The following is a 26,009-nucleotide window of genomic DNA, read 5'->3' on the forward strand; positions in this document are numbered from 1 at the left end:
GGATGTAAGATAGTGGGGTGATGATGACGGATTCAAGGGATATCTGAGGTATGAGGTATAGACCATGCAAATTTAAGGAAGGCGACAAAAAGGAGGTGAGTTAAGGACGCAGGACTAGTTCGTCGCGGCCGACTCGGAGTCAATGCCGGAATCCACGTCATCCTCGATAATGGCAGACTCATCGACCTGCTTCGACGTCTCGCGGTTCATGGCAAACTTGACGGCCTCGAGCACATTAGCACAGATCTTCCTGGGCGGATACCGCGGGATAGTCCCTTCCTGGTACACGCCCGTCTTGACAAGGATGGAGAACCAGTTGCAGTTGCTGATGCGGTCGTACTCGTTCGTGCCGCGGATGTCGGACTCGGGGGTGTCTCCGACGAAATAGACGGTGGAAGGCGGCTTGTCGATGCCGTGGGTATCCTTGCGCCATTGGCGGAGGAGGCGGGTCGCGAACTCATACGTGCCGAGCTGGGGCTTGCCGAATGCGACGGTGCTCAGTTCCTTGCCGGTGACGGCCTTGTAGAGGGCCTCGAGCGAGGCTCTGAGAGCACCCATGCCGATGCGGACGTGCTCGTGGGAGGTGGACCAGACGACGTCGTTGTGGGAAAAGAAGATCGGGGGACCCTCATCGAATGTCTCCGAGCGGGTGCCTAGGTATCCGTTCTTCGACATGAGGACGTCGAGAATGATCTGCTGGTCACCGGCCCAGTCCCGGCTGTCGGCGAAAACGAAGATGGCCTCGATGGGCGTCTTGCTGAAGTCGCGGACGCGTGAGTTGTTGTACTCTTCGTCAGTCAGTTTTCGGAATGGTGTTGTGTCCTGTCTTGTCTTGATGATATCGCCTGGGGTGATGACGTCCTTGAAGCCGTAACCTTCGGCTACGATCCGGCACTTCTCACCCTCGCCGCCGACCACAAGGACTGTGTGGTATTTCTCGGCCATCTCCCGCATTGGGGTGTGTCCGCAGATGAATTGGCCGGGTGAGACCTCCAATTCGAGTTGCCGGCTGAGGTCCAGACACCGTTCCTCTTCGGTCTTGCCTCCGCCATTCGTTACGAAGATGTAGGGACTGGTATGGAGTTAGTAAACTATGTTTGCGTTGAAGGCTTATCGGGAGAAACGACGTACATCTTGACACCGTACGGATTCTGACCGTTGATGTACTTCAACGCATCAACAGCCTCGGGGATAGCTTGACCTCCTCTGATGAGGACTCCGTCGATGTCAAAAGCCAAAGCGAATTCGTCAGCTGTCATGAGATTACGAGGGGTCCTGGCGACGGGTGAGGCGACACGAGGATACTCTTCTTCCGAGGAAATTTCTTCATCCAGGTGATGCTTGGCCATTGCCATCTCCATGGCAGTGTCGTGGGCCTCGCTAGAGGCCATCAGATGCTTCGGGGGCACGACGACGTTGGGTCCGCCATACAGGTCGGCCCGAGTTGCATCAATGCTGGAAAGCCGGCGCACCCTCTGGGAGCCGAAGCCGTCGGTCGTAGCCATTTTGAGACGGGTCTTGAGGAAATTGTGGGAATGTGGTAGGGATCAGAGCGGGTGGCGATGATGGATTGGTGGGAGTAGGGAGTCAACTACACTGCAGAACAAGGGGGAATGAGGGGTGTGGATGATGAGACTGATCACCAAGGGAATTTTCTCCCAAGGAATTGACTCTGGAGACGATTTCAAAATAAATGGAGAGTCAAGGAAACTATACAACGCCTGGTTCCGCTGTGCGGAGATCAGACTGTGGGGATAAGCGGAGCAGTATCCGACTTGACACCAGTGGTACAGATGTAGGAAAGAGTGTGGAAACCAAGATCAATGATAGTAGTTGTGGGGATGGGGAGAAGATGATGGAGCAACGAGGCGAAGATGGACATCAAGGCCATTAATATAGAAGCGTCGAGGGGGGGCAGAGTGGAGGACGGATGCTTTAATCAGAACCCAAGCGTGCACCGATAATGCAGACCGTGGTTCTGTTATCCACCTTGGATGGACGGCTCAATCGATCTGGTGCAATCGCGGTGAAGCATGAGCAATATTATTTGTTGTTGCAATGTATTGTCGCCCATACTCGAGGATGACAGTCTCCACTGGGTCCCAGAGTTTGCCCTAATTTCTGCGCCATCCGAAACGGCCGGCTAGAAAGATAATTCGCAACTGTTCTTAAACTCAACCTCCATTTCTGGGTAGAGTTAGTCAGGATACGACTACCTAGGTTCAGACTCACCCATTACCCATTATTATTCGTCTGCAACGAGTCTGAAATCTGATTCATTTCAAATATACCTCGTAGATGGATAATGGATTTGTCGCAGCCAGGGGAGAGATGTGAGCCGGCCTGCAGTAAAGTTACAAGTGGAGCCTCTCTGCTTCTACTACTGCAGGCGACTATTTCGTTCCTATCATTGTCATGGGTGAGCTTTATAATACCTCTCTACGGAGTAGTGTATGTTATCCTTATCCACATCCTTATCCACACTATTCAGAGAAGAGACCTGTGAGATCAAGAGATCCTCGTAAGCCAAGCACGATTACTGAAGTGGCAAATGGCTTCAAACAAAGATACTTCTGATTGGCATCAGCCTCCATAACAAACACATCCCTGCCGATGTTGATCCTACCTTACTCCATAATAATATCGCTCCCTAGGCACAAGCTAATCACATTGGTCCTTTACGCTCACTCCTACCTCCCGCTGTGACATTGCATTTGTTTCCGTCTGTACTACTGTTTTGCCGATGATCTCGCGCCAGATTTAATCACTTCAGTGATCAGTCCACAGCGAGGTACCCCTCCATTGGCAGCAACCCCCCCCCCCCGAAATAACAAGGAACATGCCATATTAAGTTGGTGGTAAGCAGCAGAGTGAGAAATTTAATTATTGCTCATCTGCAGTCAGCATAGCTAATCAACATTGTCAACGTCCAAGCACATTTAATATTTTGAGATCGACCCATGCAATGACGTCATGGCGGCGGGGCGCTCGCCTCCGGAGTACCAGAGGTAGCCAGTCCCTTGGATAACTTAGGGAGGCGAGGTACGGAGTACATATGGACCGAACCGTACTTTACGCTCTTATACACTCTCAATAGGTACAGGCAAGAATGTATCTGAGATTGTTCGTCTTGCTGATACCTGAGATATCTTGCGCTAGACGAAGAGAGAGAAGCATCCCAAATCAGACAACAGCCCTCTTTTGATACCTGCAAAGCACCTGCAGTATGGGCTGGTAATTTCAGGTACAAGTAGGGAGTACCTACCTAGGCGGTAGATATACATTCCTTCTCTCAGCCACAGTTTCCCCTTTGCATGTGATGGCGTCCTCTGGATTGGACGAGGGCAACACCTGTTACGTCCTTTGTTTAGTTTTCCGTATGATAATGTATTCCGAGGTAAACCTATACCACAGACCGACTCCGAATGAAAATTCGGTGAATGATTTTGTGTTAGGGTTGAGGATCACTCTGTATCGAGCTATGGAAATGTCGACAGTGTATGTCAGTAACTGGGTATGGATATTATACATAAGGTCTGTCTCAGCACCTTCTGGTGGGGTATCGTTGCATGATTGCATGAGTCGACTCGCTTTTCTACTTTTGTGGTCTGAGGATAGTCCCTCGACATCCAGCTCATGATTCCGAATTAATGCTTTTCAATCTATCATCTAATACTCCCTCTCTTATACTGGGAGAGTAAGGAAACCATTTCATCAAGAACGTGGAAGTCCCTGGAACATGATTCGGTGTTCCTCTTTCTCAAAACGGAACCAGCCGCCCAGCCCTCTTTCATTTCGGACACATGGAAGATGATGATGAAGAAGCAGTAAACGAGCAAACATGTGTGATGTGATCATATGTTACAGGGTGTTATCAGCATATATACACTGAAATTTCAAACCTCTTATGGGGAATGCATGCAGTAAGTGAAATACAATTACAACGCCTTTCGACGTTAATAGGGAAAGGGAAAGAGCATCTAGTCCACGCGCAGAATCAGGTCAGAGCCTCGCCGTGCCGGTGTCAGGTTGCGGCCCGAGGACACTGGTTTCCTCCGCGGCGTAGCAGGTGCCATACCCTCCACTGGAAAGCTGGGGTCAACCGGGAGTTTCTTGGACTTGTGGTCAGAGTACCGAGTTTGAGAATCGCGGGTCTCTAGCCAGCCGTCCTCGGGAGAATATGGGATTCTCACTCCCTGGGGTTGCGGCTTGCCCTTGCGAATCTGCACTCGTTTGATGTCATCGCCTCGTACAATCCGAGGTCGGGAGACAATCTCCTGTACAGGAGGAGCTGTCCCGGCGAAGGGTATTCTGGGATTCGGCACAGTAGGACCGCTACCAAAGTAGCCGCCACCATCGTTCTTGCCAGCGTTAACTGACGGTGTGACTACCTCCCTTACAGGAGTGAGTGGCTTGAAGTCGCCAGAATGTCGAGACTTTCGACGGAGCTCCGAGCGTTCATTGAGGCTGACGGTCTCGAAGCCGTCTGTTGAGGTTTTTACGAGATCATCGTGCGTTCCTACCTCGACTGACCGACGTGCAGCTCCACGAGTTGATTGCCTCCCATCACTCTGACCATATCCAGCGCGTGGATTTAACCATTGACTGTTCATGTAATCCTGCTGATCCGGCATTTGGACCTCCGCATACCAGCGTGGATCATTACAGATTTCTGCTTGTTGGTAGTGCGCAATCATTTCCCCAGTATTGGCGAAGGCCGGCTTCGCTCCATACCCAACGTTCTTCTTGGATAACGACGCGTTGCCCATTCCATATAGCATTGCGCGCGGGTTAGATGGTAAGCCCATTGCTGGCCTATGCTGCTGGCTGTGATTGTGTCCGTTTGTTCCACCCATGGAACCCTTGTTTTGGCTTGAAGACCCAAGAAGGCTTCTAGGTCTCACTGCATCCTCTTCGAACAATGTGTCGCTGCTCATGTGTCTCGAGGACTTGTGGCTGCTCCATCTTAATGGCTTTGGATACAGGCTCATGTTTGGCTTATCCGGTAATAAATCGGAAATCGTGCGCTCCGAGGTCTGACTTGGGGAAGCGTCAAATTCGGAATTCGTTGACACCGCGAAACCAATTCTGTCTGGACTATCATATGCAAAATGATAATCACCAGGGCCTGTAACGATGACTGCTGGATTTCGGATCGCCGGCTTGAATGGCGACATTAACCTCGCAGTCTCGGAATTGGATTGCTGGCTTCCTGCACTAAAAGAAGGATTGGGTGGGCCTTGGATTGGACGTCGAGGAAGCGGTAAGCCGAAGTCTGGAGGCTCCGACATGACACCTCCAATCTCGAAGGAATCTCGATCATTGATTTTCTGATGCTGACGCCGTACTCTCCTGCAGCAGAAGAATATGATAACCCCGAGAATGAAGAATCCAGCAACTCCAGACGTGACCGAAACACCAATTACTGCTGCAGCATTGAGGCCGCTACTTGTAACAGTGGAAGTGGACGATGCTGGATGATCGCTAGTAGTGCTTGGGGATATTTGTTCGCTGTGCGTTACTGTCAAAGGCGTTTCAAAGATGGCAAGCGTGGATGATGTAGAACTCGATGTAGTAGCCTTGGGACTTGACGGATCTGTTGTGGTCATTGTTATGGTCGATGTCGTCAATAACGTTGATGGTGATGTTGTTGTGGTTGTCTCTGCTGTCGGGTGGATAGTAGACATGACTGTGGCGGTTATGGTAGCATGTGTCTTTGGAACCGCGCCAGCTACCGAGTCACAGATGTTATAGATATCGGAGCTCTCGGTCACATTCATGGGACAGAAGGACAGGTTGCAGCGCAAAGCTGCCTCGCCTAACGTATAACCACTCTTCGTATTCGTCCTGCACAGGCAGTCTAGGACTAGGCTGGCGCACGCATTCGTTGGGTAATCCGACTCTATGAAGAATTTGACGCAGCGCAAGGCACATCCTGGGACAGAGTCGAGCGGCGAGGATGCCACGGACGCCGTACGTCGAGATTGACGGGAGCAATGTGCCACACATGATGTTATGCACAAGATCGCTGCGACAAAGCTCCATCGAACTAAGGCGAGGAGCATGTTGTAGCATTCCTGAAATCAGGTCAGACCGCTTAGACATCCTCATGAAACATTTTCGTTGAAGATTATGGGTTTGCAAGAGGGATCTGAAGAACGGGGACGGCTGGACGTATCCATTCTCACCTTGATAATCGTACGGCAAAGGAACTAACACTCCAGGAGTCATGAGTAAAGATGCAGCTTCATTCTCAAATATCTCAGCACACAAAAACACAGACGAGCCTGGTGCTCATGAACCTGATCGCAGAAGAATCCAGAGTTAAGCAAACGGAACAAGAAAGAGAAGAAGGATCGAGGCTCGCATGGCGGGTAAAACGGATGCCATCATTACAGTTCACCTCACTTTCTCATCCTGCTGACGCTGTTGCCGGCGTTAAATGGCAAAAGTCGCCTTCTTTCGCCATGGTGCTGACTGGCTACACATTGCAGAAGCCCAATATGTGAAACAAGACAGCGAGGCTGAGAGTCTGTAGGCGCTCTGATGAAGAAGTGAAACACAGTTGACGCCATGTCTAATCTGTGAAAGATATGGCTGAGACAGATTGAGCAAAATCTGGCGCTTCGATAGGAGAAGAGTTGAGGGACTTGCTGAATACGCGCCGTGTTGGCGCTGTAATGCAAGTACCTCTGATTTTCCTCTTCGGGTTAGTTCTATCCTTTATATTTTGGCGCCCCGATATATTGTCCAGTAAGGATGTATAGATTCTCGTAACTTTCTTCTTCATAGTCCAATGGCCCGTCGTTCACAGATGCTTCATATTATCATCGCTCAACAAGCCATCCAACGCCGAAGAAGTCAGAAACCCTTGACTATTGAAATTTTTGCTAAACTTTATCTTTTAGACGGGAAGATTGTCAGGAAAGGTACCTCGCAGCGAGAGTGAAGAAGATATGCAACCGAACCATCCGCGAATTGCAGAGTGCATGTCCACAGGCAGATCTGAGCATGTCAACGTCAAATACTAGCCAGTTGGCGACCTTGCATGTTATTGCCAGAAAAAAGAGCATCACTCCTGAACTCCGATCACTTATGCCCTCCGATTAATGAACGAGTCATTTGAGGAAGGGTGCATAAGTATCGGCGTAACTGTAATCAAGTAGATAAGTTCAACAGCGAGGAAACTGCAGCTATTGTTGATGTGGTAAATGCTCGCGTCTTGACTGGAAGAGCGACCAACTGCCCAAGGAGTCCTAGAATCAAAGTAGACGGTTAAGTGGGCGTTGCCTGATGCTAGTAGGACTTTGGGAGATCTACGTAGACAAGAATCAGTGGAAATTATGATCTTCTGACTGTATACCCCATAGTCAGTGACGCGCAAATCTATTGGCGATACTGGGCCGCACCTTGACCTGACACTGGCTTATCTTATGCTTCTACCAGGGAAGACCAGAAATCTACTTTTAATTTTGTGAGACCAATTGCGCGTTTATAGCTGAAGTGGTTGCCATCTCCGCTATTTGGCCATAAAATGGGAGATAAACACCTACAAAGTCTTTAAAGAAATTAGAGACAACTTGTGCGTTTAAACTCGTTATTGAACAAAGATTTGTAGGTTGATAAATTATGTCATTGCCATGGATCACGTGAAATCACTGATAACAAACCAAGAGCAGAAGCCACTGGGAGAAATGAGCTGGTATCATCCGAGTTGAAGACAAGAAACATAGCGCAGAACAATAATGGAGATAACGAGGAAAGAGCAGATGACATTAGGCCGTATTGCAATAATTAAGGTGGTATGGCACGGTCAAGTCACAGCATTTGAGCAGCAACTGCCAAGATTAGTGGGGCTAGTCTCGACCGGCGCTCCACGGAACCATGTTGACGACACCGCTCTTTAATCATCCGTAGTGTATCAGTAGAGATCGCATCTCTTTCGCGTCTAGGATTCATAACAGCTGACATGATGAGGCGAGATGGATTTTCGTTCGCGATTTTCGGTAGATAGACTCAAGAGGGATGAAGGTGATCGGCTAGTGGTGAAGCGTGCCCTAATACTTGAATATGATGTAGCTGCGAAATCGGTTAGCTCTAAAAGCTAGGCAACTACAAAAAGAGACAGGTACATACAAGGCGTGAATGATACCGGGAATCCAACCCAAGATGGTCAGACAGATGTTGATCAGAAGATCAGCACCACATCCTCGTTCAAGGAAAACACCTAGAGGAGGCAGGATGATCGCAAACAGGATCTTGCAAATGTCACTGTAAAGCGAGAGAACGATTAGTACCTTCTTCGCCCTCAGTGTATTCTTTGGTGCTGAAGTTCGCTCCTCATGGGCGAGTACCACCAATGGCCGTAGACCAGCAACAAGGGAGCAAGGGGAGAAGCTTACGAAGCAGTGAAAGGCATCTTGATTTAGTGGTCTGTAGTGTGACAAGGGAAAATATCGAAGAAGTAATATGATGGATATTTGAGGAGATGATGAAGAGGTAATTTCAGAGGCGACAGTAATAGGGGAAAGGGTTGGCAAGGAACAGGGCGGAGGCTGCTTCTTAAATCATCGGCAACACATTAGGGTAGTGCAACCTCAGGACTTGCTTAAGGTACCTTACCAACCTAGGTATCTCCACTAACGTCAGTCAATCTTGTCTTTGCCTTGTGTTACTTTTGCTACATATGAAATCGATAGACGTCTATTTTTATCAATTAATTTTTTAAAATTGTTTATTTCCATGTCAGAGACAATCTTAATACGAAGTTACCTTTTTTTCTTTTCCCTACGCAAGATTTGGGTGTTGAGTATCCCCATAGCCTCATACCAAGCCATACATACATCATCCTTTTGCAGGAACTGAGCATTACGTCATGATTTTACACCCACCTGTGGCTCATGTCTGTACAGACTGACTTGATTGGTGGATGGCTGTTGTTCACGATTTGATATTCCGCTGCCTAGAACGGAACCCTTCCTTGACTCCTTCAAATTAGGTACCTTCATCTGGTAAGGCTGGCGATCTCTCAGGGTTTGACCTTGGACCTTAGGAAATACCGCTTAGCGGAGTATCGTCAGAACTCAGAACAAGAAAGGGGATCCTCGGGCGCCTTTTGTGTTGATGCTACGTGTGATTGCATGTTATGCTTATTCCATCACAAAGGTGGCTGAGAAATATCAGCCGCATGACGCTCTTTAATTGAAATATTCCTCGGTACTCTACCTTATCTCTAAGTGGCAGTGTGGTTTTATTCCTGTTGCCTGGACCTACGTCAGGACTGTCCTTAGTTCGAGGTCTATCTCGCAAACTTTTCGTTGGCTCGAGAGAGGTACTTGAAGCGAGAAAGACATCATAAACTCGGTCTTAGATACCATCAGTTCTATCGATGGTCTATATCTATATAGAATCAATCGAGCACTCATCAGTTGACTTCAATAGTCACCTTGCCCCTTGGGAGTTGCCTCATTCTCGAGGCCTTGGTGCGCTCGGCCTGGCAACTGGAGAGGAAATAGGGAAGAGCTCAGACGCTAGATGGAAGGACGACGTAGTATCAGCACTCATATATATGCTCCAGATGAATGATACGCAAATGCTGATAGAGGTACAATTCTACCTTGCCATTCTCACCCAAGGTACCTCTCTACAGGGTACCATGTCTTGGCGTTCGGTAAAGATAGCTTAAACTCCGCAAGATGTTCTCCGCATACAGAATTATTTATCAACTCTGCACTTCTCACCAGCTCAACGTCTTTGGACATCTACTGGTCATCCTTGTCCATATAGTATCGTTGTTGATGCTTTCATCGCAATGAGACTCGGGTTCGTCCCGCTCTCCATGTCAACGCAACGGGCAATCAAGTCAGTCCCCCTCCAGCAGGTTCCCAGATGCTGTCGAGTACATGGGAGGCAAAGCCCATATCACCTACAGAACGGCATAGCACGAAGATGGCTTCAGACTACAAGCACAGCAGCCCGTGATCATCTACCCTTCGCATACACATGGCTTACAAAGACACCCGAGCAGATCGTGAGTGCTCTCGCTCCCCTCCTTGGAGCAGCTAGCTAAATAGTCAAGAGACTCCAGACGATGTGCTTTCGAGCTTACCTCCGTCCCCCTCATCGCTAGCAGAAACAGAAAATGTTCCGGTCATTCTCTCCACCCCATCTTTCGCCCAGTGGATAAATCCCGACGGCCAATTCCTCGAACAGTGGATGAACAGGTTTTACCAGGTCCCTACAACGTCGGCGTCTCCAGGTCCCATCCACGCTATCCTTGCTGTCGTCGATAGAATACCAGATGCACGTCTACCAACAAACTCCGATGGAGTCATATCAGACTCTGAAGGATTGACGATCACGATCGCTCAGGCAAAGGATATAAATGCAAAAGCTGCAGCGCCCCGCCGGGCCAGAACAATGGGAACAGAAGAGGCCGCCCTTGTGTTTTCAATTGAGACCAGTATTCCAGGTATATCTGATCAGACTCGCAGGCCTGTTCATCAGGTCGGGTTGCGGCTCGCCAACACCATTTTTGTCAATGGTAATGACAATACTCTTCTCGGAACACGCTGGGTTTACGATTCCTCAGCAAGCAAATATGTCTTAGACCAATCAGTCTCCTTGTCAAGCTGTGTAATAACGAATTTTGCGAGGAGTCTACAAAGCTCTTGTGGACTTCCGCTATATCCTGTTGGTCGGAGAAGAAAAGTCATTTCTAGCATGGGCAATATTCTCCGTCAGGTTGCGAAGCACGCTGATGGCAGGTCGAACGAACCGATGCCAGCTTCATCTGAACTGGAGAAGGAGCTTCCCCGTTACATTGCAGAACACAACATTGCTGACCAAAGGGTCTCTGTTTGGGCCCTGGTCGAGAAGCCGGGTACTGACGTTGTACTCAGCGCAACGTCTACTCGGGATCGCCTCGTCCAATCAATTCAGGCTGGTGGCAAACTCCACCGTGTTATGAGTGGTGGAGGGGGATGGGGTAAGAAACAAGGACTGCTGTCATTGGATCCCGAGATAAGCTTTCTGGAAGCAAAGGAATACGGACAGCTGTCAGTCCTTGATCATTTATTCCCAGGTAATGGCAGGACCCCGGTCCAAGAGCCACCGTCCTTTGAGCAGCCTACAATGGCAATGGACGATTTGTCTTCGCTGTCACAAGTTGCTAGTCCAGGCGACTACGTTCAATTCCTCGTTTCTGTTGAGCCAGGCCAGACGCACAGTGGCCTTCCAACATTGTCAGAGCTACCTCAAGGGAGCGTTTCGTATCATTTCGGTATGGTTTCTGATGCAGATATGCTGGCAACCGAGGCTACTGAGCACATAGATCTGATAGCCGTTCCTCGCTATTTTGGCGCTCTATCAGAGAAAGCAATCACGTACTTCCAGCCCAAGATTGAGGCAAACTCCAAGGGAGGCGTGCTTGGAACCAGCACCAAGTGTGATATTCCTGGAAGTCGAATTGAGATGACTTTGGCATGAGATTTCTGAACTCAAACACATGTAAAAGCCCACAGGTGTATATATAGTACAATAAACTCTACTGGTCATTTCACGCAACATTACCTAGAAAAATCATAAACCTTTCTCTCATGGTTCAAGCTGGTTGGCTTGACCCTCCCAACTATGTCGATCTGCCAAGCCGTAATCACGTGGCAGCGCAGATGGTAGCTGAGCCTCTCCGAAGCAACCAGCGTGTTCGCCTTGACCTCCAACTCCATCCCGAAACCCAGAGCCTTCGCATCATCGCAACGATAGCTTCTGCAGTCCTTAAATCACCCGTTGTCGATCACTTACATCTCCCTGAGCTTCATAAATTACATTTTTGATAGCCCGACCGGTTCGATCTTTCAAAATGGCCACGGAACTTTGGTACGTAATCACTTCATCTGCTCCTTTTCAACCAGCTACTGCTCGAATCCCGGTCAACCACTGCATCAATTCCAGCAACAGATCTCAATTGCTAATGCTTTCACCTGAATAGCCCAGTTTATGCTGTGAGTATTCCGCTCTTCCACAAGCCACCGATACCAGAGCTCTTTTCCGTACCCCCACGGATAGCTTCGTCATCGTTTCTCCAGCACTTGGAGCAATCTCACTCGCGTCTACAAATACAGTCAATACTGACTCTGATAGCCCTTCTTCGGTGCTCTTGGCTGCACTTCGGCCATTGTCTTCACCTGCTTCGGAGCTGCCTATGGAACTGCCAAGGCTGGTGTCGGTGTCTGCGGAATGGCCGTCCTCCGGCCCGACCTGATTGTTAAGAGTATGCTTTCGGCATCCTACCGGTTTGACATATGGGATGTATTAACTGATGGTTTTCCATAGACATCGTTCCCATTGTCATGGCTGGTATCATTGGTATTTATGGACTGGTCGTATCCGTCTTAATCGCAAACGACTTGGGTCAGAGTGTTCCTCTGTACACAGGGTTCATTCAGTTGGGTGCAGGTCTCTCCGTCGGTCTCGCCGGTATGGCAGCTGGGTATGTTCCGTCACGATCTCCTTCCTTGAGTTCTATTCCGTTTGGCCCTGAACTGACCTTGCTCGCCTGCAGCTTTGCCATTGGTATTGTCGGTGACGCTGGTGTCCGCGGAACGGCCCAACAACCCAGACTTTATGTCGGCATGATTCTGATTCTGATTTTCGCTGAAGTCTTGGGTGAGTAGCCATGATATGTGACGCTTTAGTAGCTTCATGTCACTAACCGTCGCTTGTTCTCTGTGCAGGTCTGTACGGTCTGATTGTTGCTCTTCTCATGAACTCTCGCTCGAGAATCGACGCCAAGTGCTAAACGAGCACTCCATCGCCTCTCACGGATGAGAAGAATCGAATCACTATCAAGCGAGATTAGCCCCGCCCTCTTTGTGTGTACCAAATCGCATTTTGGGATGTGGGTTGCTCAAACACCATGTAACGAGATAATTGTCCTTTTGTCTCGGAAATGATAGCAGGATCTGCTGTCCATTGTCCAGGCTAAGGTACGAAAACTGACTTGAACGAGGATGGTGGATCTGGGGCTCTTCAACTATAAATGGACAACAGATATAATGCTGATGTGTTGGCGGCCGAGATATGTAGACTAGGAAATTGGGGTTGGTTCACAGACTCTAGTAGATATCGCAGGGCCAACATCCGCGGTGAACTTGTACTTTATGCGAGTTTGTTGTTGATCCTAGCTAGTCTGGGTCATTTATCTTGCAATGCTGAATGTTTTTTTGCTTTTTTCCCCGTTATTTTACATGTATGTTCTTGTTGGCTGGCTGGCATTCTTATTCCTGTTCTTCCAGCTTTCGAAATATTATTGCTATTGCAACTATACATTTGTTAAAAACTGATGGCAATCCGTATAATGGTGAGATGAAAAACGACCGATACATTCGTCGAGCTTAGGTAGCTCAACACGTGGGCAAGCTGGATAGGATGCGTATTTCAAACCATACTAAGGTCCAAAGAGTCAAGTATATACTGCCATTATGATGGCTCTGGACGGAGAATAGTATACGGAATGATATTGTCTATTGATACCAGAATGCTGGATACTATGCATCATCGAGGAAAGAGATACCACAAGGACTATGTCAACAAAAGCTTAGAAGAGAAAGCATTGACGAGCAAACGGGAGCAAGACCCCGTCAGTTGAGAGACAGGCCCAACACTTCTCAGGGTCGTGGTTGGTCAAGGGAAGATGAGACAACGAAAGAGAAGAGAGACGCGGGGCGAATGTAAAAAGCTAATGTGGTGCGAGAAGTTCCCTTAAGCCTTGTCCAGCTTGCGTCGCAGAGTTCTCGTCCTGCGCAGCAGCTTCTTGAACTTGTGCTTCTTCATCTTCAGCTTGCGCCGTCTCCTGGTGCTGATGGCATGCATGGTGTTGTTGTCGCGCAGGCGCTCGATGTACGAGTTTTCCGAACCGTGGGGAATGTCCATGATAGAATCATTCTCCCCGGCTCCGGGAGCCTCCAGGTCCTGCGTGGGGACGAATGGGGAAGCGTGGGCTTGGTATGTCTTGCGGCCGTCCGGATGCGTGGACTCGTGGATGGTCAGAACAGTCGAGAAGCTGGAGGTCTCTTGGGCGGCGCTGGCATCCTTGGCCTCGTCATAGGGCACCGGAGGTGGCGGGGGTTGGAAGGGGCGCAGGCGTTTGGTGAGTTCTTCGATCGAGATTCGCAATTCGGACATGTTCATTCCTTCGAGACCCTCCGCCTCATTGAAGCCCCGACTCAGGATATTCATCTGGTCTTCTTGCTCGCCGAGGTACGCCGCATTCTCCATGTTATGAACGGCGGATGAAAGTGTAAGAATGACATCGGCCGTGTCGGGCTTGGAGGGCTTCTTCGCGGTGAAGATGGCATCAAAGGCTTCGGCGCTGGAGGGTGGAGGTACAGTGGTAGAGACGGAAATAGGTCGATGAATGGAGAAGAATGACGCAACATGGACATCTGCCGGTAGACGGGAAAGTCAGTGTGGAAGCTATAGAGTCGCACAGACATGCGAGGCAAAAGAGACATAGCTGACTCCGCATATCAAGCATAATACTGACCGTGTGGCTGTAGATGTTGCGTCGACGGAACACTGGGCAATCTCGAAAAGGCAGCATGCTGGTTGGACTTGGAGCCATTCCGGCCATCCTTTCCCCTCCGCTTCGACGATTTACCTTCACGCTTATCCCCAGAGTTCACGCCTTTCGTTGGTGTCTGAGACGAAGCATCGATGTTCCTTGAACCATCGCTGGGCTTTGAGGAAGAGGAGGAGTATCGGCGTTGACGCACATGCTCAGTCGTGCCGAAGAATCCATTTGAAGACGAAGCAAGAGCTTGACTGGATGTTCGAGAGATGGCAGAAATAGGCACAATGGGCGTCCACACAGCCCGGCGAACGGAGGATGGCAACATTTGCACAAGTAAGTAACCCAGTAAGTGGGTAACGGGGTTTGCTTGAAGCCGGCGAGAGATGAAGGCGAATTCGAAGTCGGAATCGATCATGCGGAAATGGCGATTATGTCAGCTACTCCTGCCTCAGGCAATAGTACATCACATGATCACGTGGCTCGCCCATGACTCAATTCAGTTATGGTCTTCATAGTTGCCTCTTTTCAAGGAAATGGTGTCGTTGTTTCTGTCCAAGTTTCTGTCCAAGTTTCTGTTCAAGTTTCTGTCCAAGGTGAGAGAAACATTCTCAACATGGACATGTTGCGCCATGTCCCAGGTGGATAGCTGAATACATCGAGGAAATTCGCAAGAGCCATATTCGCGGTTTCCTCGTCATTTGTTCCAGGTGAATATACCACTTCTCATGCCTTAAGGTGATACTAGAGATGAATGCGCCATAGGACTAAGATAGCTACACCTTACAACGTCAGCCCTTTCTCATTATTAGTCCCGGTAAAATGATATTTGTCCACTGTTGAACCTCAATCTACCTTCTTCTTGAACAATGACACAAGCTTAGAACGGCATACCGCATATACCCAGAAAATTAACTTTGATAATGATTTGAACGATTGTTTATCATTCCCAAGACTAGACACGGTAGTAATCTATAGAGGAAGATATACGGAGGCAAGAAGTATACAGGAGATATGAACAGGAATAAGTGATAAAGTAACGATCATTATGTATCCAACACCAAAAAAGGAGTGAAAGGAACGGCAAAATAGAGAGAATGGGTATCACCCAGCAGCATATAGACATAAATACCATCGCTGAAATGAGCAGATATGGGATATCAGGCTGTATGAGCTTTCATGCAATGTAGCATGGCAACGTAGCGAAGAGTCCACAATCCTTCGATTGATCGCTTCAATGAGCGGAAGGAGAGATGGGCAGGTATAAGATATACAGTGTAGGATATACAAAATAAGGATATGTAAGAGGTGAAAAATCCAGGAATGTGAACGCTCTCATATGCAATGTGAAAGAAGCCTTGAAAAGCAGTGAAAATTCAGCGTCTCATGTCGACGGTAAGCCTCGTCAAAAACGATCGTCTGGGTCCGAGGATACTCATAAGATGAGCGTGTGGAGATTCTTCTGTATGATCATGTCCTGTACAGATTCCATAGTAGCTTTCAAAAGCGTTGTGTCTGTAGCATTGGTATAGTGAATGTAGATCTCACGGTCCGGTATTCGGTTGATACCGCGGAATCTATCAGCGAAGTACCGCGCTGCGGCGTCGAAATCCGAGTTCGATCCATTATAATCTGGAAAGTGCTTTGATACCGGTGAGAATTCGAGTTTTCCCCTGAAAAGGTCGATCTTGTTCAGGAATAGAATGATGGGCTTGCGCTTGAACCATTCTCCGTTCACCAAAGATTCGAAGAGCATCATTGCTTCGTGCATTTGGTTCTGCGTTTGCGTTAGATAAGATGCTTCTTCAGAAGCACTGATTCTGAATTCGACTTACGGCATTTTGATCCTCTACTAAGCACTGGTCGTAGCCAGATAGTGCAACCATGAAAAGAAGGCACTGGACGCCCTCAAAACAATGTATCCATTTTTTGCGCTCAGACCGTTGCCCACCAACGTCCATCATTCTGAAATTCATTTGCCCCAGCTCGAAGAGAGTCTCCGTGATACCAGTTGTCCTTAAACGGGCCTGCAGCATGTCCTGATTGTCTGGTAGCCAGCCGGGCTTGAATAAACGGTCGAGGGACCCGAAAAAGCTAGAAGAAAGTAAGTAATTGCTGGTGAGTAAGATACCGTTGACGAGACCTACTATTGCAAATTGTCATGTAGAGCAAACTCATGACCTCGAGACACAGCTTTTTGCACCCCTGCGTCAACCCACATCTCCCTCATCGCATCGCGGACCTTGTAATCTGAGAATGCAACGTCCGAGCCTACATCGGGCTCTAGATTGTCTATGAAATCCGCCAATTGCTGAAAGTAAAACCAACGGTTAGAATCATAATCGGAGCAAAGCATGAATGGGAAATATGGAGGGTTCCCCTTCAAGGTACCTTTGTATTCTCGAGTTCGAAATCAATCTGCTCTGCGCGCATAATATCCAGCAGGACTTTGAATGCGATGACTAGATTAGAGTATATAACCGCACGTGTCTGTCGACGCTCATCCTCAGGAAACCCTCCTGAGTGGATAATGCGCATCTGTTTGATAATTGTTGATTTACCTGACTCCCCAGCACCTGCAAGGAACCATCAGTATGTGTGTTCGAGCTTATGGATGCGCCGTATCGTTTCAAGGACATACCCAGTAAGAGAATCTTGATTGTCCTGTCCATCAATTTTTTGTCATTCTTCAGTGATTTGTCTATCCTAGCCGTCCGCTGAACAGCTTCTTTATCCCCTGCTTCGACCTGCTTGGAGCTCATGCAACCCATGATGTAGGTTCTCGTAGTCGAGGATAAAGCGTGGAGATAGGGGACAAGGCAACTGCAGTCAGGAGAAATATGGTCAGCGGAACTGCATCGATACAAAGAAAGCGAAATTCGCTCTTCAACGCAAATTGCGAGTTTCTCTCAAGCTGAATCAGGAGACTGCGTGCACCCCACCAAGCAACCACTTAAACGAAAGGACATCGAGACATGTATCAATGACTTCAACATAAATACGAGGCATAGCAATTGGCAGGAAAGTTCGAGGGAGGCGCTTATTATGGGCAGTGTGCGGGGGGGAAATCTATCGACCTACCCGAAAGTACGTTCGAAGGGCTGCGGTTCTATTGGTGATGTTACAAGTCAGTAAATAACCTTGACCGGGGAAGTCGTCTCAAATGTGCTCTTATGTTTAAACGTACTTTCACAACTTCTGTTATAGGAAATGCCGAAGTCGTTATCTTCCTGTCGCTTTGATATCTCAAGGGTTGCAGATTGTTGCTCTGCCCTGCGGTGAAATGATCGGGGGCGCGCTTCCGATTGAGAGGTATTGTCGAAAAGTTCGAGACAACGCAGCCGACTCTACAGCTTGCGAGAATCCGGGGTCGTAATCGCAAAATCAGAAATTACGCCGCGACAAACTCCCAATTATCACAAGCCAATTTCGATAGTTCAACTGCAACCGAAACCGACTCGGGTTCTGATGGGCGGAGATTCTGGGGTCTCGGATAGGTCGAATGGCGTAGACAAAAGTCCGACAAAGTAGGGGACTCCTATGCCGCCAGGCCGCGATGCTTTCCAACCTTGCAGAAGTAGGAATAGCAGTTACTCGCAATTGCTCGAAGAAACCAGCAGGGGCTGTTCGACGTCTTTTGCAGCAACTCCCGTGGAGCGTACACCGGTGTGAGGGCGTCCTCTAGAGCAAGGAGTTCGGGCACAGCGGAGCGACTATTGTGGAGCGGAGACAAAGAAAGACCGGTCGCCAACAGATAGGAGAGATAGTACATGTCTGTCGTCCCACAAGAGAAGCAGACAATGGAACGGTTCAGAGACCAAGCGGGGAGGAGTTAGCCGGGATGGGACTGTAGGTTGGAGTACCTTAGTTCGAGTCGTAGTGGTGGTGGAGGTGGAAGTGGAAGCCTTCCGGAGGAGGAGTAGTAGAAGTGTCAAGGACTCAAGTGAGATGGGCACGATGATTATTATTCAAGCAGTTCCTGGCTTGCGACCCAACCGGAGAAAGGCTAATTTGGCACCATTTTCTCAGCTATTGAGTTAAAACTCGGAATGAGATCGATTCTTTGGTATAATTTCGTTATGTTTGTTTCAGAACAGTCAGCGAGAGTTGCCCCTGGTTCTTAAGGACGTCTACCTGATACAGAGTAGGTACTTAAGTAGTCTCCATTAGGGGAGACATCCAAAAAGCCGCTCCTTGTTCTGTTTTAATATTATCTCTCTTCTCGGAAGTTCTTTTCCTCTGAGATACTATTGGACTTCCTGACCAGGACTATTTTCATGTAGAAAAGGTACGGGTTGAGGGAACAAATAAACGGAATTCCAAGTGGACCAGAAGGTCCAGTTGTACCCACTATGATGGGCCATTAACGACTCTTCATTCTTAGTTCGAAGACGCCAGGAACTCTTCCATGTCTCTTTTGCTGCACCTAGAGACTAGATGCATACAGGCAGCATATTGCTGTTGCATCATCCATGAGACATCAATCAATTGTGCCGTGAAACAACGCCGCTGGCGATGTCCCTGTCCACCTATTTGACAATGCACCAGCCACCAAGCCATGTGTCGCTGCTCAGCCTGCTCCTGGCAGACTAGTATCTGTCTATCTTCCTAGTCCATCATGGCCCAGCCCGAGCCCATGATTAGTCTCCTTCATTCCCTGTGCTTTTCCTAAAACTTCTAGTTCCCTCCCTTCATCCCATTTCTTGGCGAGAAACAGCAACCAAACGACGCCACGAGGCAGGCATTTTCGCCGGATTGGAATGCAAGGATCGACAGAGGGCTACTCTTGGTTCATCCATTATTACGGAGTAATATAGAGAGGTATTTGCTTAGCAAAAGTCTCCTTCTGGTACTGTAGTCCGGTATTTATCTAGGGAGTCAATATTATTTCATGTTTCGGCGCATTGTACAGATTCTGGATGGTGTGTATCTGATAGCGAATGGTATCACTTGGTCAAAGCTAGTGCGGTACCTAGGTAGCTTTCCGAACATGGTACTAATCCTTCGCTCTGACTCGAGTTCACTCTAAAAGGAACGATTTTCGCTGGAATAATCAAATTAGGACTCTCAGTACGGAGTATCTAGCCTTCGATTTCGTGATCTTCTTGAACAATACTCTGTTTAAGATTAGTCAGGGGGTTCTTAGCTCGATACGAACTTGAGAGTACACAGGACACTCCAAGTATCTAGATAATGCAAGCTGCACCACATTTGTGACAGGTTGCTATCTACCTTAAGTAGTATACACATATGAACAGACGGAGTAACAGACGTTGCAGATTCGGACAGATCATATTCCGTACGTTGGGCCAGATTCTTGTAGCTTGAAAGTATGTCAACCATACCTCCTCAGTAGATACTCCTTAAACCATAATGAATTGCTGTACGACGTCAACGCTGTATGACCTGTATCATAATAATCATTATTACTCAATGTAAATCCTGTGCGTTTTAGGTTTGCTGTCCGAGGTCCAAACCTAAAGCAGATTCATGAAAATCAGAGTGGGATCACTACGTTCTAGTACCTGGCTTACGCCGATACTTGCCTTATCTGGTTGGAATTGATGTCTAATCTTGTGTTCAAAGACATGAGCACATGACTGATTCTAGAGACAATCTCTATGATTTAGTAGAGACTGCTCCGTAGTAGTCCCCTCATTATCACAGATCATTTCGATATGGATATATTTCACACAAACAACCTCATCAGTTTCCACGGTCCACAACCTTGACACTCAAGTATCCATCAAACCACGTGCTGGCCGTGGCGCCTTAGCTAATTCAATCCACAATGACCTGACCCTAGGAATCCCGGATAATGGAATCACCATCTGACAAGCCACTATTGTCAGCAACTCCACATTCCATTATTCATGATCCAGCAGTGACATTCTCTGGGTCTGATGCTCTTGAGAAATGAGGAGAATCAGGATGTTTTCCAGCACTTACGAGTCATACGTATTATTAACACACCATACGAGCCCTGCCAGTAACTTCGCTCAAGTCTGTTGTCTGGGCTGTATGGCGCATGCCATAAGGTATGGAACAGAATGTGCAGATTGCATGCAAGGAGACGAACTTCAGAGAGCGATGCCGAAGCCTAAAGCACGGTAACTTCTTGCCCTAGCCCTTGTAGTAACAACTGCCGACTACCAAATAGATAGCTAGACCATCATGGGCTAGTCTATGGCATGATTGTGAACAGATCCCACTTACTTAGAAGCAGCATCTGAGCATATTCCTTATTGTCCCCAACCTTGGTGTCATGTTCGATATGACAGTGACTGTTCAGTTTCAATTGCGTCCGTTGCCAAGGACTCTAAGCTCATGCCACAGGCTGAGCACTCGTCAACCATGTTCGGACTCTTCATCAAAGCTGTTAAAGACTAGTCTGGTGAAATAATCCGAGTTCAGAAATGAGCTCTGCCAGAGTGCCGGGGGTTTGCCCGGTTGGCGACGCATCCAACGGGCGAAAGTCCACAAAGTAGGAAGACATTAACAAGGTGGATAAGGATTCCCTGACCAAGGACATGTTTGATTGGAAGTTCTGAACTTTCAAAGCTTCATCAAATCCCGGGACTTGAACGCACCGGATCTTGCTATCTACCAGAACAAGTGTATGACTATGATAGTGTCAATCGATAGGTGAACACCGTCTTCCCGTCCTCATCGATATCTGGTATTATTTCGACTGTCGTAGATGTGTCAAGACAGCACACTGGAAGATTTTGACATACGGGGTTAAGACTGGTGTATATATTCCGTATACCATATAAGACCGCCATACCGAGGTTCTATTTTACAACTTTTGATGTGATCGCTTCGCTGCCGTTCATTTTCGTGACCGTGTGACACTTTCTCTCAAATGGAAACCTCCATAATTTTAGATTCTGTCAGCCAGAAACCTCCTGTTCTGCATCGCTGGTGAGCAAGTGCCGATCTTTGAGCGAGATATTGCCGTCTCTGCTTCTTCATGATCAACATACACCATCATACATCCGTATTTCCGAAGATAGAAACAGTTATGAAATACATGAATGCACAATGCGCGCCTATGAAGTACGGAGCAACCCTAATCCACTTGGCTGACGATCATCATAAGACTTGGGGAACGTTGGGAAGTCTGGTTTGGGAAGTTTCTGCTTTGGCCTCCTGCAAAGTGGGAGATACTTATCCGAGCCGGCTTTGCTGATGACTAGAACACCTGTAGATACCCCGTACACCCTAGAGAGCTGATGACGGATCACGCCATAAATAACAGGAGAATATAGATGAAATAATTGGATGAAGGGAAAGTTGGCCCTGTCCATTATGGACTTCCCACTCTGGGCCGATCATTGTTTCTCTGACCTCATGAAATGATGGAAGGCCTAGATTAGATCATTATTAGAAAAGACAGGGATAATTCGGCCCTTTGGCAGGTTCCGTTCTTTTTCCCAACCGTTTATTTGTTTCCGGACAATTCAATTGAGCCAAATCAACATAAAGTTTGGCAAACTTGACGAGTTGTGGCTGTGCCCGTTGACAGTTGACAGGTGACAGTGACAACCAAGGTAGATACTAAGGTAGATATCTAGTCTATTGGATTAGGAGGATAATATGCAACTACCCCGACAATGATCATCATCAGAAGGGAATTATGATTCTCCATATATGGTCAGGTTTTGCCTGGATATCTACAACCTAAGTGTTATCTCATACTCCGTACAGCCTGATTTCTTACAATCTCAGCTAAACTTGTCTAAACTGAACCTTGCTGTTTAACAGGTTGTATCACTCAACCCATGACCGACATGCTACAATATAAAGGGGTCGTCCCACATATGCTCACAGAACATCTGATAACATGCCTTTGTATATTTCCAACTTTGACCGCAAGAACAATAACTGTTTACGACAGCTCTAGCTAGCGGCTTACTCATCATTGATCCATGTGACGCCATCATTTATAAATGAGGAGGGCCTCCTGTCTTGAACGATAGGCCTCAGAACTCAAGCACACGAGCCGTTGTATACGTTGTATTTTTGATCATACGCATAATAATCACATATAGATATATGAGTGAACTTTGAATCAGCCCGCCATGAGCTACAGGGAGGAAATGACTCCCAGCGCTCCCCCTTACAGTTACAGGTTAGTTGCAGGACAGTGGCGGCGGTCAACGTCATGCAATCACTGACTATCTCTATAATGTAGTCATGAGGACTCTGACGATGCCTTTATACTACGAGAACTATCGACCCCCGAGCTTGAGAAGCGCCGGTTCCTCTACGCCGATGACCATGCCCGGGATGGCAGTCTCAATACCGTTGAGTCTGATTCGAGGTCGTTCAATACACCGTGGTATCGACGAAGGGGATCATGTTTCTCACTGATCCGATTTGCTGTATTCTCTATAATGATATTCATCTCTGTCGCCTACTACTTTTGGTCTATAATTCCCAGTGCGTCGATATCAAGTCAATGCAGGTCCGCATTATCCCGTTCTAACCACAGCATCATGCAGACGAACCGTCCGACAGCGTTCCTCCCCGCCCTGTGTCCCCCCCCCTCTGCGAATCGCCAGAATGTGTACATGCTGCCTCCGAAATTCTGTACAGTCTAGATCCCAACTATGCCGAGATCGATCCTTGCGAGGACTTCGACCAATATGTTTGTGGGGGCTGGAGAGAACGTCATGATCTGCGGCCTGACCAGGGCTCCATGTTTACTGGGACTCTCATGGCCGAAGCAGCTCAGATGCGCCTTCGACACATTTTGGAATCCACAAGCGCCCCCGAAGCTGCTGATGAAGAGAACTTTAGAAAATTGAAATCCGCTTACGATGCTTGCTTGGACGAAGCCACCATCAACAAGCGTGGTAGCGAGCCATTGGATGCTTTGCTGGCTCAATTCGAAGATATCTATTCCGCAGAGTCAGCCGCGGCTGGTTCGGATGTCAATATCACTGACGCAGTATTATTTCTAATGAATTCTGGCGTTACGGCTCTGGTAGAATTGGACCCCGGTGTAAGTACTCCAGCCTTTGCAGTCCACATCTTCTTGTTTTAACAGGCGAAGCCCGACGATCGTGATCCGGACAAAATTGTTATCTCTGTCAGCCCACCAGACGAGATTGGACTTCCAGTCAGGGAGTACTACAACAGCTCCCAAACGGTGTCCGCGTACACCGAAGTGTTGAAAAAAGTTCTTGGGAACTTTGTCGGACAAGACAAGCAAGTCCCTGTTGAGGATATTGTGCTGTTTGAATCGAAGTTAGCAAATGCAACACCAGATACGCAGACCTTGAGGGATGTGGAGAAGTACTATAACCCACGCAATTTTGAGCAGATCGAATCTATGTTGCCACAGATTCCTTTGTCCACTATAGTTTCCGCGCTTTCCCCTGCCGATTTCAAGACCGATCGCCTGATTGTTTCTTCGCCTTCGTATATGGAGTCGCTGTCGACTATTCTGAGAGACACGCCCAGGAAGACTATTCATCAGTTCTTCCAATGGAAGATTATCCAGGCGTATGTGGACCAGATTGAGGACGCCAAAATCACGCCCCTGCGCGAGTTTTCCAACAAACTAGCCGGCAAAGACCCCAAAGCTACAACCGAGCGATGGAGAATCTGTATCAGGTCGTTAGATCGAGGACTCAGCTGGAGTCTCAGTCGATTCTATGTTCTCGATGCCTTTTCCAAGGCCTCTAAGGAACTGGGTGATCAAATTATTATGGATATCAAGCAACGATTTGTGAACATCCTTCACCAAACCAGTTGGATGTCGCCCGAGGTACGGAAACTCAGTATTGAGAAAGTGGACAACATTGTCCAAAAGATTGGATACCCTACCAAAAGTCCAAATGTGATGGACCCAGCGGACATTGAGAGGTACTATCACGATCTTCATATCTCCAATGAGACCTTCTTTGAGAACGAAATGGCTATTGTGAAATTTGATCTTCACCGAGCCTGGTCGAAGTTGGGCAAGCCCACGGACCGAAACGAGTGGGGAATGAGTGCTCCAACTGTGAACGCCTATTACAATCCTCCCTTGCAAGAGATCGTGTTCCCCGCCGGTATTATGCAGCCGCCAGTGTTCTACGGACCATCTGCACCCTTGTATCTGGCCTACGGAGCGTTTGGCGCTGTCAGTGGGCACGAACTTTCCCACGGTGAGTGAAGCCCTGTAGGAGAACTATCATCCTGAAAAGCTTCTTATGGTCCGCACTAGCGTTCGATTCGACTGGTCGGCACTATGACCAGACTGGGAACTACACCGACTGGTGGGACGAGAAGACAGTCCAAGGTTTCGAAGAACGCGCGCAGTGCTTCGTCGATCAATACTCAAATTTCACCATTCCAGGTGAGAATGGGGAGCCTCTCCATGTGAACGGGCGCTTTACTCTAGGCGAGAACATTGCAGACGCTGGAGGCCTGGGAGCCGCGTTCCAGGCATGGGAGAAGAGAGACGAAGCCTCGCCGGATTCTCACCTCCCCGGCCTTTCCCACTTTAGCAAGGAGCAGCTCTTTTTCATCGCCTATGGGAACTGGTGGTGTGGTAAGACGACCAAGGAAGCCGCCATTCAGGCTATCTATATTGACCCCCACGCTCCTAAGTTTGCAAGGATCATGGTGAGTTGAACTTCTGCCTCTTTTGATATAGGGTAGTGTTGACGATGATAACAGGGCGCGATGGCCAATTCTCGAGAGTTCAATGAGGCATTCAATTGCCCCACCAAGAAGCCCGTTTGCAAGCTCTGGTAGTTGAAGTGGCTTTTTCTGCTCATTAACTCTGCATCGTATCTCTTGATTCATAATGTACCAGTGGGCGCCTGTAATCTTATTGAATGATATACCGACTGTACTAGCTATAGTCTTCGCTAAAGTCTACGACTGCTTGGATATTGCTCAACCATGCTTCCTTCCATGTGTCTCCAGTTGATTCCTCGAACAAACTGTTATATGCCAAACACACGTATGATTGGCATGACAACCCTTGAGGTATGGAATTTCAATCATGTACTCCGTAGACAAGCGTGCACCAACGCCAATGGAAACGAATTACAGATGAATACATCGAGTCTATGACCGAGAAGGCAGCGTGAGAAATGGACGACACCATCAGGCCGACCTACAAGTACGCCAACCTGAAAGGATCTATCGACACTTTTTATTACTAGTCAGTCTACCAGTCTACCAGTCAACCCAACCGTCCTTCAGCTCAAGCATTTTTCTATCTATGATTTCGCTACGTATGTGGATCCGCTGGGTTATCTACGCTACAGGTAGGAAAAGTATCACCAATCAGGGAGTGTCGCTTCAACACAAGAGGATATTTACTTTTGTGAGAACCTCGCTGTTAAGGCGGGCTGGTTGATGGTTGCTGCAGTTATGTATTCATGCATTGAGTGTCAGGTGCAATATGATACCTAAGTAGGGTGGGATGTCTGCA

At 48.0% G+C, this 26,009-nt stretch overlaps 8 protein-coding genes across 8 annotated transcripts; 3 read left to right on the plus strand and 5 right to left on the minus strand.

Moving 5' to 3' along the window:
* Positions 1 to 114: 114 nt before the first annotated feature.
* Aspvir_005700 (phosphatidyl synthase) lies at positions 115 to 1,505 on the minus strand (the record flags this gene model as incomplete). Its single annotated transcript, XM_043268913.1, has 2 exons — positions 115 to 1,072; positions 1,132 to 1,505. 2 exons carry the CDS (start codon positions 1,503 to 1,505, stop codon positions 115 to 117), a joined length of 1,332 nt encoding a protein of 443 aa, XP_043124848.1.
* A 2,475-nt stretch (positions 1,506 to 3,980) lies between these two features.
* Aspvir_005701 (uncharacterized protein) lies at positions 3,981 to 6,065 on the minus strand (the record flags this gene model as incomplete). Its single annotated transcript, XM_043268914.1, has 1 exon — positions 3,981 to 6,065. The coding sequence occupies one exon, from the start codon at positions 6,063 to 6,065 to the stop codon at positions 3,981 to 3,983; it is 2,085 nt and encodes a 694-aa protein (XP_043124849.1).
* A 1,992-nt stretch (positions 6,066 to 8,057) lies between these two features.
* Positions 8,058 to 8,419, minus strand: Aspvir_005702 (YqaE/Pmp3 family membrane protein; the record flags this gene model as incomplete). The annotated part of the gene is made up of 3 exons (XM_043268915.1): positions 8,058 to 8,079; positions 8,137 to 8,271; positions 8,403 to 8,419. 3 exons carry the CDS (start codon positions 8,417 to 8,419, stop codon positions 8,058 to 8,060), a joined length of 174 nt encoding a protein of 57 aa, XP_043124850.1.
* Positions 8,420 to 10,002: 1,583 nt separating this feature from the next.
* Aspvir_005703 (uncharacterized protein) lies at positions 10,003 to 11,487 on the plus strand (the record flags this gene model as incomplete). The annotated part of the gene is made up of 2 exons (XM_043268916.1): positions 10,003 to 10,030; positions 10,079 to 11,487. The coding sequence occupies 2 exons, from the start codon at positions 10,003 to 10,005 to the stop codon at positions 11,485 to 11,487; spliced, it is 1,437 nt and encodes a 478-aa protein (XP_043124851.1).
* Positions 11,488 to 11,860: 373 nt separating this feature from the next.
* Positions 11,861 to 12,799, plus strand: Aspvir_005704 (H(+)-transporting V0 sector ATPase subunit c; the record flags this gene model as incomplete). Its single annotated transcript, XM_043268917.1, has 6 exons — positions 11,861 to 11,877; positions 11,990 to 12,002; positions 12,142 to 12,271; positions 12,334 to 12,490; positions 12,563 to 12,666; positions 12,735 to 12,799. The coding sequence occupies 6 exons, from the start codon at positions 11,861 to 11,863 to the stop codon at positions 12,797 to 12,799; spliced, it is 486 nt and encodes a 161-aa protein (XP_043124852.1).
* A 962-nt stretch (positions 12,800 to 13,761) lies between these two features.
* Positions 13,762 to 14,987, minus strand: Aspvir_005705 (mitochondrial 37S ribosomal protein mS38; the record flags this gene model as incomplete). The annotated part of the gene is made up of 2 exons (XM_043268918.1): positions 13,762 to 14,444; positions 14,546 to 14,987. 2 exons carry the CDS (start codon positions 14,985 to 14,987, stop codon positions 13,762 to 13,764), a joined length of 1,125 nt encoding a protein of 374 aa, XP_043124853.1.
* A 1,017-nt stretch (positions 14,988 to 16,004) lies between these two features.
* Positions 16,005 to 17,340, minus strand: Aspvir_005706 (guanine nucleotide-binding protein subunit alpha; the record flags this gene model as incomplete). The annotated part of the gene is made up of 5 exons (XM_043268919.1): positions 16,005 to 16,346; positions 16,405 to 16,663; positions 16,717 to 16,880; positions 16,961 to 17,145; positions 17,211 to 17,340. The coding sequence occupies 5 exons, from the start codon at positions 17,338 to 17,340 to the stop codon at positions 16,005 to 16,007; spliced, it is 1,080 nt and encodes a 359-aa protein (XP_043124854.1).
* A 5,313-nt stretch (positions 17,341 to 22,653) lies between these two features.
* Aspvir_005707 (M13 family metallopeptidase) lies at positions 22,654 to 25,321 on the plus strand (the record flags this gene model as incomplete). Its single annotated transcript, XM_043268920.1, has 6 exons — positions 22,654 to 22,703; positions 22,767 to 23,014; positions 23,077 to 23,579; positions 23,631 to 24,729; positions 24,789 to 25,189; positions 25,244 to 25,321. 6 exons carry the CDS (start codon positions 22,654 to 22,656, stop codon positions 25,319 to 25,321), a joined length of 2,379 nt encoding a protein of 792 aa, XP_043124855.1.
* Positions 25,322 to 26,009: the final 688 nt, after the last annotated feature.

The sequence above is a fragment of the Aspergillus viridinutans genome (genome assembly GCF_018404265.1).
Source record: "Aspergillus viridinutans IFM 47045 DNA, scaffold_3, whole genome shotgun sequence".
NCBI classification, from domain to species: domain Eukaryota; kingdom Fungi; phylum Ascomycota; class Eurotiomycetes; order Eurotiales; family Aspergillaceae; genus Aspergillus; species Aspergillus viridinutans.